The sequence below is a fragment of the Panthera leo genome, chromosome B4, assembly GCF_018350215.1.
Source record: "Panthera leo isolate Ple1 chromosome B4, P.leo_Ple1_pat1.1, whole genome shotgun sequence".
NCBI classification, from domain to species: Eukaryota; Metazoa; Chordata; class Mammalia; order Carnivora; family Felidae; genus Panthera; species Panthera leo.
Genome location: NC_056685.1, coordinates 63,313,820 through 63,328,967, shown reverse-complemented (window position 1 = coordinate 63,328,967; position 15,148 = coordinate 63,313,820). Strand labels below are relative to the sequence as shown.

At 38.3% G+C, this 15,148-nt stretch overlaps 1 protein-coding gene across 5 annotated transcripts in view; it reads left to right on the top strand.

Annotated features, from left to right (window-relative positions):
* SINHCAF (SIN3-HDAC complex associated factor) overlaps positions 1-10,359 on the top strand; it is a 33,906-nt gene extending 23,547 nt beyond the window's left edge. For 4 of the 5 annotated variants that reach the window (XM_042946194.1, XM_042946195.1, XM_042946196.1 and 1 more), the window contains exons 5-6: positions 4,003-4,153; positions 7,212-10,359. In XM_042946194.1, the coding sequence (XP_042802128.1) occupies positions 4,003-4,153; positions 7,212-7,371 (311 nt within the window). In that variant the 3' untranslated portion in view covers positions 7,372-10,359. The remainder of the gene's footprint in view (positions 1-4,002; positions 4,154-7,211) is intronic. The other variant, XM_042946192.1, reaches the window with a different exon arrangement.
* The last annotated feature ends 4,789 nt before the right edge of the window (positions 10,360-15,148 follow it).

Sequence of the window (15,148 nt, the reverse complement as noted above, 5' to 3'; positions counted from 1 at the left end):
TCACCAGGGGAAAAGAAAAAGACTGAGCCAACCCTCCATTCTCACTAAGTGTTTTAATGAACATTTGAGAAATAGTAATTTTCTTCTACCACTTGAAGGTTAGAGGAATTGATTATTCATATGTATGCTCTTAGCTCCTCCCTTTAATTATAGGAAAAGTGAAACCTGACTAAATTTCGCCTTACCTAAGGGAATATGTCCAGTGTAATTTTAGATTTTTATTATAAAGCTGTGTTGTGGAAGGAGGGATTGGAGACTGAAGATAAATCCCTTTGAAAAAGGTGTGTGGGCTTTGGAGGCTTAGACTGAAACTGGGTTTTCCAATGTGCATTGTGAATTGCTAGCACCTGTGTGCAATACAACAGTTTTGATATACTTCAATTTTTATATACATCAGCCACTAAATGGTGTCCCTGTCTCTTGTTTTATATTTGCTTTCCCTGCATCCTGCGTTTACCTGACTTTTTTTCTGAGATATTCTTTCCTTTGGGTGGTGTACTGCAAAGGCATTAGACCTAGAGCTTGAAGATCAGGATTTGAGTTACCATTCATGAAATTTAACTTCACATAGAACCATAATTTTCTTATCCGAGAAAAGGGGATAATCAACTAAAAATATTTTGTAAAACAAAACAAATTCCTGTATAAATGTTAGTTTATTCTTTTTGTCATTCTTCCTAAAATCTACAATGAATTCTTGTTGCTATGGAATAAAGCTGAAAATCCCTAGTGAGTCTTTGGAGGTCCTATTTTAGGCAAAGAATATTTGGGCTGAGTCCATTCCCTTCCTGTGCATAGTGTGTTCTGCTTCCACTACCCCATGCTTAGCTAATTACTCCTTTGTGCCTTTTCAAATCCCACAATTTTTAAGATTTTAAAAATTGTGGTTCTTTGAAGAATTTCCAGGCCTGCATTCCAGAAGAGTTTTCTTCCTAAGTGCTTTTTATATAGTTATATTCTAGTGTCTCAAGTGTTAGATTAAACCATTAGAAACGGCCATTTTTATAGGTAGAAAATGATCTAATAACTGCTGCTTCAAATGTTCCATAGCTATTAAGCACTTCCTTGGATAGTGAGTTTTCTTCTCCAGCATAGAGCTGACTGCTGCTGCTGCTAATTGTTTGGGAAGCCTTTTAAACATTCCAATAGACTTATTTCTTTAAAGCCTGCTATTCTTGAGGATTTTACATGTAAAATTTTGTTAATACAAAGCATTCTACGGTCTATCCATAGGTTTTCTTTGGTCTATTTCTTCCCATGTAGAGTATGACATGGGGTTTGAGGTCTAGTAGATAAGTACTTAATAAATACTTAATTGCTGGGGCGCCTGGGTGGCTCAGTCGGTTAAGCGTCCGACTTCAGCTCAGGTCATGATCTCGCGGTCCGTGAGTTCAAGCCCCGCGTCAGGCTCTGGGCTGATGGCTCAGAGCCTGGAGCCTGCTTCCGATTCTGTGTCTCCCTCTCTCTCTGCCCCTCCCCTGTTCATGCTCTGTCTCTCTCTCTCTCAAAAATAAATAAACGTTAGGGGCGCCTGGGTGGCTCAGTCGGTTAAGCGTCGACTTCGGCTCAGGTCATGATCTCACGGTCCGTGAGTTCGAGCCCCGCGTCGGGCTCTGTGCTGACAGCTCAGAGCCTGGAGCGTGTTTCAGATTCTGTGTCTCCCTCTCTCTGACCCTCCCCCGTTCATGCTCTGTCTCTGTCTCAAGAAAAAATAAAAAAAAAAAAAAAATAAATAAACGTTAAAAAAAAAAACAAAACAACTTAATTGCTTCTTTGAATTGGAGGGTTGCTCTATCCACTTATCCTGGGGGCGGGTGGTGTGTGTGTGGGGGGGGGGGTGGTAATCTCAACCCCTATTTGTGATACTGCTGTCACTGTAGAATAGCAGTTTGATAGCCTTAGAGCATGGTGACCATCCACCAAAAGACTCATTTTCTGGCTAGTAAATTTATATGGAGTCTTCTAAGGGCAAAAGTACTAAATCATGTTTAATGTTTAGCTTGTATCTGATGAATTGCCTTTATTCCTTATTAAATCAGGATCTGTTGTTTTCCCTTTATAAGTAGGGTGTTGTTTTTGGTTGCTTTTAAGATTTTTTCCTTTATCTTTAGTTTTCAGAAATTTAATTATCAACGTGTCTTGGCATTGATTTCTTTGAGTATATCCTGTTTGGGGTTTGCTCAGCTTCTTGAATCTCTCTATAGGTTTGTCTCTTGCCAAATTTGGCAAGTTTTCAGCCATTATATTTCCTTGAGTATATTTTCACTTCCGCCCTCTTTCTTATTCCAGGACTGCAATGACACGAATGTAGATTTTTTTGTCATAGTCCCAGAGGTCTCTAAGGCTCTATTCATTTGTTTTCTCTGTGTTGTTCAGGTTGGATAATTTCTGTTGTTCTTTCTTCCAGTTCATTGATTGTTTCCTCTGTCCCCTCCATTCTGCTGTTGAGCTCCATCCACTGAGCTTTTTATTTCATTTTTTTCTTTCTTTTTTTTTTTTCGCAGCTCAAATTTCAGTTCCACTTGGTTCTTCTTTATAACTTTTATTTATTTTTTTTAAATTGAGATGTGTTTGGGGGGCCTGGGTGGCTCGGTTGGTTAAGCGTCTGACTTCAGTTCAGGTCATGATCTCGCGGTCCATGAGTTTGAGCCCTGTGTTGGGCTCTGTGCTGACAGGTCAGAGCCTGGAGATTGTGTGTCTCCCTCTCTCTCTGCCCTCTCCCGCGCTCGCTCGCTCTCTGTCTCTCTCTCTCAAAAATAAATAAATGTTAAAAAAAATAAATACATTGAGACCTATTCGCTGATAATATTTTTGTTTCAGGCATGTTCACAATGGCTCACTGAAGCATTTTTGTCATGATTATGTTAAAATCTTTGTTAGATCATTCTAACATCTCTGTCCTCTTGGTGTTAACATTTACTTCCCTTTTCACTCAGTTTGAGATTTTGGTTCTGGATTTGAGGGACTTTTTTTTTTTTTTTTAATTGAAACTTGGATTTTTAAAAATTATGTTATGGATCTACTTTAAAACTTTGGTTTTACTGTCTTTTTTTGGACACCCTTTTATCAGGGGCAATGAGACAGAGGCATCACTTTTTCACTGTGTGGTGGTGTTAAAAGGTTCCCCAGTTAACCTTCATTGACACCTGAGGTGGGAGAAGCTCCTCATTGCTGTGGGATGGGGGTGGGAGTTGAAGTTCCCACATGGTGGGGATACTCATTTGTGGTGGGCCATGGCTAAAGTCCTGACTTCTCAACAGGCTTCCTCTGACAACCTGGTGGATGTGTTGGTGCTTTGTAACAGTCTTATGAGGATGGAAATCTTAGGCTCCCCACTTGGCCTCTGCTGGAGTGGGTGGGATTGGGGCCTCTGTTTTCTGTGGTGTTTGGCTGGAGTAGAGTGATTATTACTCTGATAAAATTATTACTCTGATAAAAGTTTCCTGTCTTGCTTAGGCTGCCACTTTTCTGCCCCTTTGACTAGAGAGCAGGGTTTTGTTGGGTTTTTTCTTTCTTTCTTTCTTTCTTTCTTTCTTTCTTTCTTTCTTTCTTTCTTTCTTTCTTTCTTTCTTTTTTTTTTTTTTCTATACCCATCGGTATTTCTGTGCTGCTGGCTCCTCTAGCTCGAAGACTGGATTTATGAGGCAAAAAAGAAAACCCATAAAAACTAGAGAACGCACCACCATGTCCTTCCTTAGGTCGAGCTCTCTAGCTGTTGCCAACTTTCAGAGTCATTAGGTTTGTTTTATATGCAATACCCTGGGTTTTTAGTTGTACTTATTTATTAGCGGGAGGAATGGGGAAAGGTATGTCTACTCCTATCTTCCTGGAAGCTTACGACCTCATTTTCTTTTTAGAAACACTTGTACAAATATCTTCAAATATCAGTAGTGAATAGAAAATAAATTCTTTTTTTCTTTCTACTAACTCACAGTTTTTTATGCTGAGCCTTAGTTACATATAATGAAATTAAATTATAATTTTTTTCCCTCTTTATTGCAGATTCTGATGCTCACAGTACCACCTCAAGTGCCTCCCCAGCTCAGTCTCCTTGTTATAGTAACCAGTCAGATGATGGCTCAGATACAGAGATGGCTTCTGGCTCTAACAGAACGCCAGTTTTTTCCTTTTTAGATCTCACGTACTGGAAAAGGTAAAAGCAACAAAATATCTCTCTAACCAGCAAACCTTCTTAATTACAGGCGATGGTTTCCCACTTCCTTAGCAGTTAAATGGCATTTGGCATACAGCTGGTAGCACACATGGTTGGAGGTAGATAAGCAAGAATTGAGCCGAGAGCTGTGATTTATGTGCTTTTCCTATTAAAATTGATTTAAAATAAAAATGTTAGGGAATGTATGTTTCCTGTAATGGAGTAGACTGGGTATTTTTTCTGACCAACTCTCACTGAAAAAAGTAAAAGCTAGAAATGCATATTTTTAAGTCTTTAAAAGTCACATTGATAAGTGAGCAAATTAGTAAGGAATAATCAAAGACCAGGCCAAATGCTAAGTAAATGTGGAACCCCAAAGTCGAAAAGAGGTAGTAGATTTGGAAAGAGAAAAGCAGCTAAGGATTTTATTTTCTATTTCACAGATTCGAGAAGACTAACAAATTAAAAGTGAGATAATAAGCATTTATTTTATGATAGAATTCACGCATAGATGATTATATGAAACTATGGAACATGAAAGACAAAATAGTTCTTTAACAGTGAGAAAAAATAAAGACTATTTTCAAAGGAACAGCACTGAAAGCTGAGTTCTCAGTATGGACAAAGGAAGCCAAAAAATAATAGATTAATATCTTCAGTGGGCCAAGAAGTAGTAACTCTCAACCTAGAATTATATATATGTGTAGCAAAAATATCCTTTGGAGGGGGTGTGCTTGGCTGGTTTATGGGAAGAGCATGTGACTCTTGATCTTGAGGTATGGAGTTTGATCCCCACATTGGGTGTAAAGATTACTTAAACAAACTTACCTTTTATGAACAAGGGCATAAGACTTTGACTAGGAAAAAGGTTGAGAATTTGTCATCAGACTGACCCTAAATAACAAAGTTCTACAGGCAGAAAAAGAGATCCTAGATTAAAATTCTGAGAAGGATAGATAAAGTAGCAAATATTTAGGTAAATTTAAACAAATTGCTTAAAATAATAATAGTTGTGGGGGTAAAAATAGTTACGAAACAGTAGCATGTAAATCAAGGGAATAAAAGGGATAGGAGTTAAGGTATCCTAACATCCTTTGCCTTGTTAACTATAAATATGTTGAATAACTTTGGGAGTTGAGTAACTGTGTCCCCACTCATAGAATTAAATAAAAAGAGTGAATACCTCCAGAGTCAAGAAGGGAAGGGCAGAAAATGTAAAAATATGCTTAAAAATATACCTAGCAAAACAAAATGAAAATAGAAACCATGGGTCCAAGAAGACAGTAGACTAAAAATTAGAAAATCTTTATAACTAAAAAAATAACTGAAAAATACCACAAATCAAAACATGGTATGAAATTAAAAAGAATTGGAGGAAAAATTAATGCTTTCAATGCTTAGAAAAGGAAAAACTAAAAATATGTGAAATGATAAGCATTCAGTTTAAAGATAATGAAGCCCAATACAAAGAAAAATAAAAGCAATGAAGTCCTAAAGATACAAGTAGAAATAAATGGAGTAGAAAACTGGTAAGCAATGAACAGGATCTGTAAAGCTAAGAGTTGGATCTTGAAAAAGACCTGACCAAAAAAATTAGTAGTGATGAAGCAGATAAAAAGAGATCATATTCATAAGCACCTTAGACAAAACAGGGAGATTTATCTATAATTAAGACAAATGTAAAAGACAGTAGGACATGAAAACAACTGTATGCTAGTAAATTTGGACATACAGATGAAGTGGATACATTAATAGAAGAAGACAGTTTTCCAAAACTGTCTCAAGACAAAATAGAAAACCTGTATAGTGTTACAATAGAGAAGTTGATTCAGTGGCCAAAGTCTTCTCTCCAAAAATCCCAGGCTCATCTTAGGCACGTTCTCCCAAACAATCCAGAAACACATGATTCTGATCTTGCATAATGTTTTCAGATTATGAATAAAAGAGGGCATAGGCCCTAAGCATTCTATGAGGCTAATATATATAACTTTGATACCAAAAGAGTATATCATGACCAGATTGGATTTATTCTAGGGGTGTAAGATTGCTTTAAACATTAAAAGTCAACTGATAGAATTTGCCACACTGACAGTTTGTAAAGGAAGGAAAAAAATGCCTGTCATCTTAGCAGTACTTTGAAGATGTTTGATATATTTGAATGTTCCTTCAAGGTTTAAAATAAAACTTGTAGTAAATAGGGATAGAAGGGAACCGCATTAATAAATAATTGGCATTTTCGAAGAAACATGAACATGTTTCAGTTCCTATATACCAGCCACATAACCTAGAAGAAAAAAATGTTAGACGCACATTGATGTGTACAGCATGTTTATGGTAGCAAAAGTCCCATCAAAAGGAGTGTGAATAAATTCACATGGTGGAATACTATACACAAACCGAAATAAAACTTTGAAAATGGGTTTGAACCTCAATGTTGAGAAAATTGCAGCAGTAGAGTATGATTCCATACATGTGTTTCTTTTAAATAGGAGATAGTTGAGCAATATATGAAGAGATGTAGACTTGTTTTGAAACTGAAGTGTAAAGAAAAAAGGCACTGATAGGCTTAAATTGAAGTTGGAGTGAATGAGATTGGGCAGGATGGGACTGGAGAGAAACATACAGGGGGACTTCACAGGAAATGATTATTCCCTTAGAGTATGTGATCCGTGGGTGTTTGGTAGTCATTTTTAATGCCTATTTGTATATTTGAAACAGTTTACAACTTCAGGAGCAGCCTCTGAAACTGCTGTCTCTCAGAATGATCCCCACACCTTAATCTTTGATAAGGTTCCAGTGTGGAATTTAAGGGACCTGGGTAATTCCCATTACCCAGTTAATTGGGGTCTCTCTAGGAGCCTTTCAGTTGGAATGTGATAAGACTGTAAAAGTAGAACCTTTTGATCATGTTGTACTAGTTACAATTATGTAGATTTTTCTTTCTTTCTTTCTTTCTTTCTTTCTTTCTTTCTTTCTTTCTTTTTTTTTTTTTTTTGTTTCCTTGTATTGCTAGTTTTCTACCTTATTAATATATTCCTCTCCCATTTTTTTCTTTTAGACAGAAAATATGTTGTGGGATTATCTATAAAGGCCGTTTTGGAGAAGTCCTCATTGACACACATCTATTCAAGCCTTGCTGCAGCAATAAGAAAGCAGCTGCTGAGAAGCCGGAGGAGCAGGGGCCAGAGCCTCTGCCCATCTCCACTCAGGAGTGGTGACTGAGGTTTAGGTAGAAGGGGAACAAAAAAACGATTTAAATTTTGGAAAGAAAACAAAGCAACAAAACCCTCCTATTTTTAACTTGGATACCTGCTATTCTGCCAAAAGACACTTTCTAGAATAGTTTTGAATGGGTTGTTATTTCTCCTCCAGTTCCACAAACTCTGAAGCCAGTGTCTAGCTTACTAAAAGAAAAAAAGTGTACATAATATTTAAGATGCTGAGTATTTCATAGGAAAGCTGAATGCTGCTGTAAAGTGCTCTTTAAGTCTTTTTTTTTTTTTTTTTTTATCCCCTTCTAATGAATGAATCTAGGGGAATTTCAGGGGACAGAGATGGGATTTGTTGTATGATAAACGTATGTAGTTTTAGTCTTTCTATATTGAGAAGCAGTGGTTGGGGCATTTTTAAGATGGCTGGCTATACTTGTTTTCCTTCATGATAAGAAATTTGTCATAACTCAGTAACGTGGACTTGCCCCAAGAGGTAGTTGTTAATAATTTAAGGTCTTGCCAAGGTTCTGATGATTCAAACCTGTACTACTGAATATTAAGCAGGACAGACTAAGCTCTCTGGTGCAAATGCCTTGAAGGAGTAGTTTCTAAACATACAGAGAGGTAACTTGAGTGTATATGTTGCATCCTCTGTCACCTCCCTCCATATTCATTTTTGATAAAGATTTTAATCTATATTGAAACTTCTAAAGCAGAATCAAAGCTCCTCTGGGGAAATGTCAAGTTTTAGGATGAGCAATCCTAAATGAAGAGAACCAAAGCATTACCGCATGGTAGAGATCACATTCTATTAAAAATGTTAAATTATCTTTAAAAATGTACAAGTCTTCAGGATGGCACACACAAAAAAACAAAGGTTAATGCTTCTTGGGGCACATTTCTTAGAGGGCTTGCCTAGTGTGTAAATAATTGACTTTTGTTTGTGTTACATGACTGGTGACTTCATTGAAAATCTGCGCAATTCAGTTTTAGCTCTGGATTACTTCAGTTGACCTTTGTGAAGGTTTTGTCTGTGTAGAGTGGTTGTTTGACTGGTTTTAACCTATTAGGGTTTGGGGTTTTTTTTTTTTTGTTTTGTTTTTTTTCCACTCTATATTAAAGTAAAATTCTAAAAGAAAAGAGGTGTGTGTTAATGCTGAGTGGGCTGGTTTAGGTTTGACTTCTTTTAGTCAGGCTTTGTGAACATTGAGATGTTAGATGATGCATCCTGAACACGGAGCTCTTCGATTCCAAAATCTTCATTTGAAGCCTTTTTACTTGAACCCAAACCAAAGTACTGTCATTGCCTCTTTTTTAAACGTTCAGGAATAACCTATCACCGGTTCAGACTTCTCATAATTAGGGAGGATCATTTGCCTACCTTATAATAACATGACTCAGTGCTTATTTTTAAAACTGGATTTTAAAAATTAGATAGTATAACAGTAAGGAGTGAGCCACTTTTTACGGGCACCATATAGTTTTATAATTCTTAATCTAAACTTAAAATTTTATATTTCTTCCTTATGGCAAAAACTACAAGCCACCATGTGCACAGATTACACCGTGAGTTGGGTTGGCTCTCCCACAGCCTCTGAGGTGAATTACAAGAGTCCCAGCCATTATCATCTTCCTCCTGTTGTTTTGAAATGGTTTTTTTCTTTTTTTTTTTTTTGTACATTTTGGCTACAGTATTGGTGGTAGAATATACTATAATATGGATCATCTCTACTTCTGTATTTATTTATTTATTACTAGACCTCAACCACAGCCTTCTTTTTCCCCTTCCACCTCTTTGCCTGTAGGATGTACTGTATGTAGTCATGCACTTTGTATTAATATATTAGAAATCTACAAATCTGTTTTGTACTTTTTATACTGTTGGATACTTATAATCAAAACTTTTACTAGGGTATTGAATAAATTTAGTCTTACTAGAAAATAAAAGAAGATGTTTTGTGGCTTTGTTGAAAAGGTGTTCTTAGGTAAGAATGTTTTGACCTTCACAGATACGCAGTTTTAACCCTTTCGTATTATAACAAGCCCTGAGAGAAAAAGGCCTCTTTACCGAGAGATACTTTAAAATAAAAGACGTTTTAATTGACATGCCCAATAATTGACCTAGTAGATAAGATGATTTTAACAATGAAGGATAAAGTCTCTTCAACAGTTGGTTGGTTGATTTCGTTTCTATTTTATTTTAACTTAATTTTATTACTTTTTAAATGTTTCCAGTGTTTTAAGGTCTGTGTTGTGGTTTTATTATTACTGTCTATGGGCATAGTGGGAATCGTCATTGAGACTTTAAAGAAATTATGAAAATTGGTTATAGGGAAAGCTGGATTTGGGCATTGGGGTCAGACCTGGTCTCTGATGTCTGGCTTTGCCCCTTTATTAGCCATTTGAGTCTCTTTGCATTTGTGAGCCTCCAAACTTCTGTAAAATCATTTATTTTCCAGAATTATTTACTTTATAGAATTATGAGGAATCTAAAGGGATGTATGTAATCCATATCAAAGTTTTAAAAACAGATTGCTTATTAGTTGGGAAAAGTGGATCCTGTGGGCCAAACTTTCTGTACTATTGTTAGGGCTTAAATTTGCTTTGGGATCTTGCAGATGATTTGCCAGTACCTAATTTAGTTAACGGTGAAGTTACCAAGTTACCCTGAAGTTAAGCTCAGGTTGTCAGCAGCATCTGTGTCCTGTGGCTTTAGGATGGAGAGTTCAGATTCCTTATTGGCTATAGGGCCCCTTGGCTCATTACCACCTGGGTTCTCCTGACTTGGCCGCTTGGTGCATGGAGCCAGCAGGTCTCCAGAGCCAGTTTGCTGGTGAGTCGGAGTGTCCTCAGGTCCTTCCCACATTCTAATGAAGAGGGTTACACAATGAACACCCTGAGGTGGGGTGTGGGGCCCATGAGGAACATCTTAGAGTGTTGCCTGCCACAGCACCTCATTTTCTTTTCTAACTTGAAATTGGGCCTCTTTGCCCTACATTACAAGTGCTTTCTGTAGCAAGTACAAAAAAAAAAAAAAAAAAAAAAAAAAAAAGTTCTCCTACGGTGGGTCAGGCACTTTTAAACATTGTTTAAACAACTTTGCAAAGTTTAGAAAAAAAACACAAACCTGTTCACAGGTGAGTAAGTAGAGGTACAAGAAGGTCATGTAACTTAAATAAAATCAACTTTCCTGATTCCAAAGCCTTTGCTGTCTGAATCGGCCCCCGTCTCTGCTGTCTTAACCTGCATTTGGAGGTGGTCTCCTTGCTCTCTTGAAGGATGAAAATGGGAGGCAAGTTTTACCCTGGCTGAGAGGTTAGCTGTTAACTGTCTAAATCAGTTGTTCAAGTTTTGTTTCTTAAGTTTGATGTTGTGCCTATTAATACACTGTCTTTTTATGTAGAAAATAGTCTTCAGGCAGTTTAGTGAAACAACTGGGTATTCTAAAAATAAATGAAGGTGTCCAAAGCTAACTGCTTGCTCTGCAGTGAAGAATGGAAGGTACCCAGGGAGCCTCTTGATCCATCGTCCCTATGACAGCTTCCTAATGCTCCAGATTTAGCATTGTGGTACTTCTGGCAGTCATTTTGTGTGATGTTCAGTGAACTGGGAAAGGGGGAAAAAGCCAAATTGGATCAAAGATAATTTCACAGACTCATGTTCTCAAAGGGATCTGAGGGTTCTAACAGTTTCTCGAGCTGTGGAGTTTGGTTACTCATTGTGATCATGAGAATGCTTTAGGTTTCAGATATCTTGCACCCTGGTTAGAAACTGCTTGTTACTGTATGCTGGGTTAGGGAGTCTTGGACATACATAGTTGCAGGCTTTAGTCTGAAAGAGCCTAATCTTTCAGTTTAGAGAGCTGAAGAGATTTTGTCAAAGCCTGTCCTTTTGTCTCAGTGCTTGAAAGGGAAAAAATCATTTACTCCATTGTAGAACTTCAGTTCTCTATACTTAACAGCTTACTAGCTTTAACATTATCCATGGTTTTTGCTTCTGCATTTTTGTAATGACAAGAGAGTGGTGGTTTTTAAAAACTTTTTTTTTTAAGTTTATTTACTCATTTTGAGAGAGACATCATGAGTGAGGGAGGGGCAGGGAGAGAGGAAGAGAGACAATCAATCCCAAGCAGGCTGCACATTGTCAGCACAGAGCCTGACGTGGGGCTCGAACTCACAAAACCGTGAGATCATGACCTGAGCTGAAACTGAGAGTCAAATGCTTAACTGACTGAGCCACCCAGGTGCCCCAAGAGTATTTTTTTTAATATGAAATTTATTTCCATACAAGGAGTGGTTGTTTTAAATATCAAAAATTAAGTCTCAAAAATCTCAAGATTACTCAGCAAGTAATTGGTGTGATTAAAATAGGAGCCTGAACAATTATGCATCCCTTCCCGCCTTTAAGGTAACAAGTGTATTCTTTATCAATCAGGGTGCTGGCAGGAAATAGATGACTTACTACAATTTGATAATTTAAGGAAAGTTTAGTAAAGGGACTTTACAAAACTGTGTGCACAAGGTAAGGAAACCCCAGGGGGGAGTGCAGTTCTCAGGCCCGGTTGCACTGGGACTGGTAATGATGCTGTTACCACCTTTAGGTCTGAAAGGTTGAGGGGGAGGAGTGGTAAATGGAACCAGGAGATGGGCTATGTAGGAAGGGTGTGAGGTTGTGGAAAGCACCAGGAATAAATACTCCTGTCACTTTCCAGGTTGTCCAACTCCATCATTATTAGTTCCTTCACACATACTGTTCCCCCTGACCCGTCTCTCCACCATCGTCTGGCTGGGCATCACCTGCTTACTCTTAAGGTTCTACTCACTTGGAGAAGCCATCCAGAACAGCCACTGTACCCCGCCCCCTCAATCACTCACACAGTTATCTGTTAAGTAGTTTACATGGAAGCTGGAACCCTCTCGGCTCACCATTATAGCTCTGAGAGTCTAACGCAGTGATTATTAACATAACAGGAGCACAATACATATTTATCGGTTATAATTTTGTAGTTTCAGAAGTCGTTCATAGAGTTGAGTTTATGCTATTGGTCTTGATGAATATCAAGAATTTAAAATATATTTGAACTTGAAAGGGCAGTACAAGAGTATAACCTCTCCCTAGATCCACCAGTTGTTAACATTTTACCACATGTATTTTATCTAATTTGTCTTGCTGAATCATTTGAAAGTAAGTTGTGACAAAATGGCACTTCCTCCCTGTATACTTACTCATCTCCTGTATTCATCTCCTTGGAATAAGAATTTTATACATGAAGCCACAATGCCATTGCCCCACCGGAGACAATTAACAATAAATGAATAACATCTAACATAGATTTGTAGGAGATAAATTGCCCCCCTGTTGTTCCAGAATATCTTATTAAACTTTTTCCTCATCCAGGATCTAGCCAATGAGGTTTTTGTATACATTTTAATCTGCAAAGTCCTCTGCGTTCCCCCCGCCCCCCCACCACGACATTGAACTTTTTGAAGTGTCCAAGTCCGTTTTACAATGTCCCATATCCTGGATATTTTTCTGACTTTTTTAGTAGATTTGGGTTATACTTTTTGGTAGGAGTATAACAGGCTGTGTGGTTATCTCTTACTGTGTCATGAAGATGTACACAGTGTTAACTTGGCACTGTTTGGTGATGCTAAGATTGATCATTTGGTTAAGAAGATGAATGCCAGATTTTTCCATTTTAATGTACATTTTTTTTTCCTTTTGTAAATGAGCAGTCTGTGGAGTGGTACTGTGAGTTTTTTAGTTCAGTGTTTATTTCTGAGAAAGTATGTGTCACTAGTGGGAAAGGGGCAGAGAGAGAGGGAAGACGGGATTCAAAGTGGGCTTTGCGCGGACAGCAGAGAGCCCCACGTGGGGCTCAACCACACGAGCCATGAGGTCATGACCTGAGTAGAAACCTTGACCTTAATCAACTGAGCCACCCACGTACCCCTGTACTGTGAGACTTAAAAAAAAATTTTTTTTTTTTTTTTAATTTTTTTTTTTCAACGTTTTTTATTTATTTTTGGGACAGAGAGAGACAGAGCATGAACGGGGGAGGGGCAGAGAGAGAGGGAGACACAGAATCGGAAACAGGCTCCAGGCTCCGAGCCATCAGCCCAGAGCCTGACGCGGGGCTCGAACTCACGGACCGCGAGATCGTGACCTGGCTGAAGTCGGACGCTTAACCGACTGCGCCACCCAGGCGCCCCAAAAATTTTTTTTTTAAGTTTATTTTTGAGAGACAGAGAAAGCACTAGTTGGGGAGGGACAGAGAGAGGGAGAGAGAGAATCCCAAGCAAGCTCCGTGCCACCAGCACAAAGCACCACACAGGGACTCGAACCCACAGAATTGTGAGATCATGACCTGAGCCAAAACAAGAGTCGTATGTCTAACCAGCTGAGCCACCCAGGTGCCTGGAGACTTTTCAAACAAACTTTCAAGTATTCATTGAGCACCTATGTCCCAAGACCCTATTAAATATCCTAAATAGTTCCTTACACTTGAGAAGTCATGCAATCCTTAAGTCCTTTGAGGATCTTAGCTCACTGAAGGTGTTGTGCTTATCCTTGCCCTTTAGTTGCATTTAACTTTTGTTTTCTTGATTTTTCTGTGGTTTTCATTCAGAAGTAAAGATGTGCATGGTGTGTAGGGGCTATGTTTGGCACACGAGCTTATTAGTAAATATCACCAGGACATAGATGAATAAACAATGGAATTAGAGGCTGAAGACTTGAATTCAAATCTTGATTTTGGTGCTTTCTGGCTATAGGATCTCAGATCATTTCTCTGAGCTCATTTCCTCCTCTGTAAATTGGAGGAAATATAGCAGAATTTCAGTAAGAATAAAATGAGAGTGCATCATAAAAGTCCTGGCCTCATGTAAAGTGTAAGGTTTGTGCCATCATTTGTTATTTTAATCTTTGAGGTCTAAGTGGATACAATAGGAATGAAAACTTTTTATCATCTATAGTTACGGTGAACACAGAAAAGGTCTTAAACATTGTACATCAAGACACCTACCCCTTCAAAAAAAATCTCTATAAAGCTTTCTTAAGTTTCAGTGCTTAAAGGAGAAAATGTATTCGCTACAAGATTATTATGCTTTGGCAGCCCATGAATCCCAGGATTGAGAAAGTGTATAGAGGGCATGAAGTGGTGCCAGATATGCAGTAATTAAGCTGTGCAAAAGTGTGCTGAAATGCAGGGAGTGGCCAAGATAGGCTCTCGGGATGATTTTTGAAGGGTAAAATTTGGCTGTGTTTAACAGTGGAACCAATTCATAAAACATGCTGAAATAATACGGCATACCTCTTAGCCTCGAGGCCCAAATCTGAACAGTTTAAGCCAGGCCAATTGCCTGCTTCCACTAGCCTCGCCTGCTGGAATAACTCCAAGGGAGTACCATTCACATTGTAACCAAAATGCTGCCCTCTTTCCCTGGTTACTCTGCTGCCCAAGACCACGGCACTGGAGTGCAGAATTTCAGAGCTGCTTTAAGCTCCTGCAGCTCGAGACTCTGCTTCTTAAAACTCTGCGTTAGACAGATGTCAGATTTCTTTGTAATCTTTTCTTTATTTTCCAAATAAGCCAGTGATGAGGGAGGAAGGCAGTAGGGAGGTGTTTGGCTGTTTCTAGAGCATCCTGGGGGTGTCAGTCTGTCAATTGGTAGAAGGAAGATACCTGTCATAGTTAAAAATTATAATTTTAATTTTTTTCCTGAAGCACTAAAGCCATTCCTATATCCCTACTAAACTATGAATTATTGAGGAGGGTGCCATA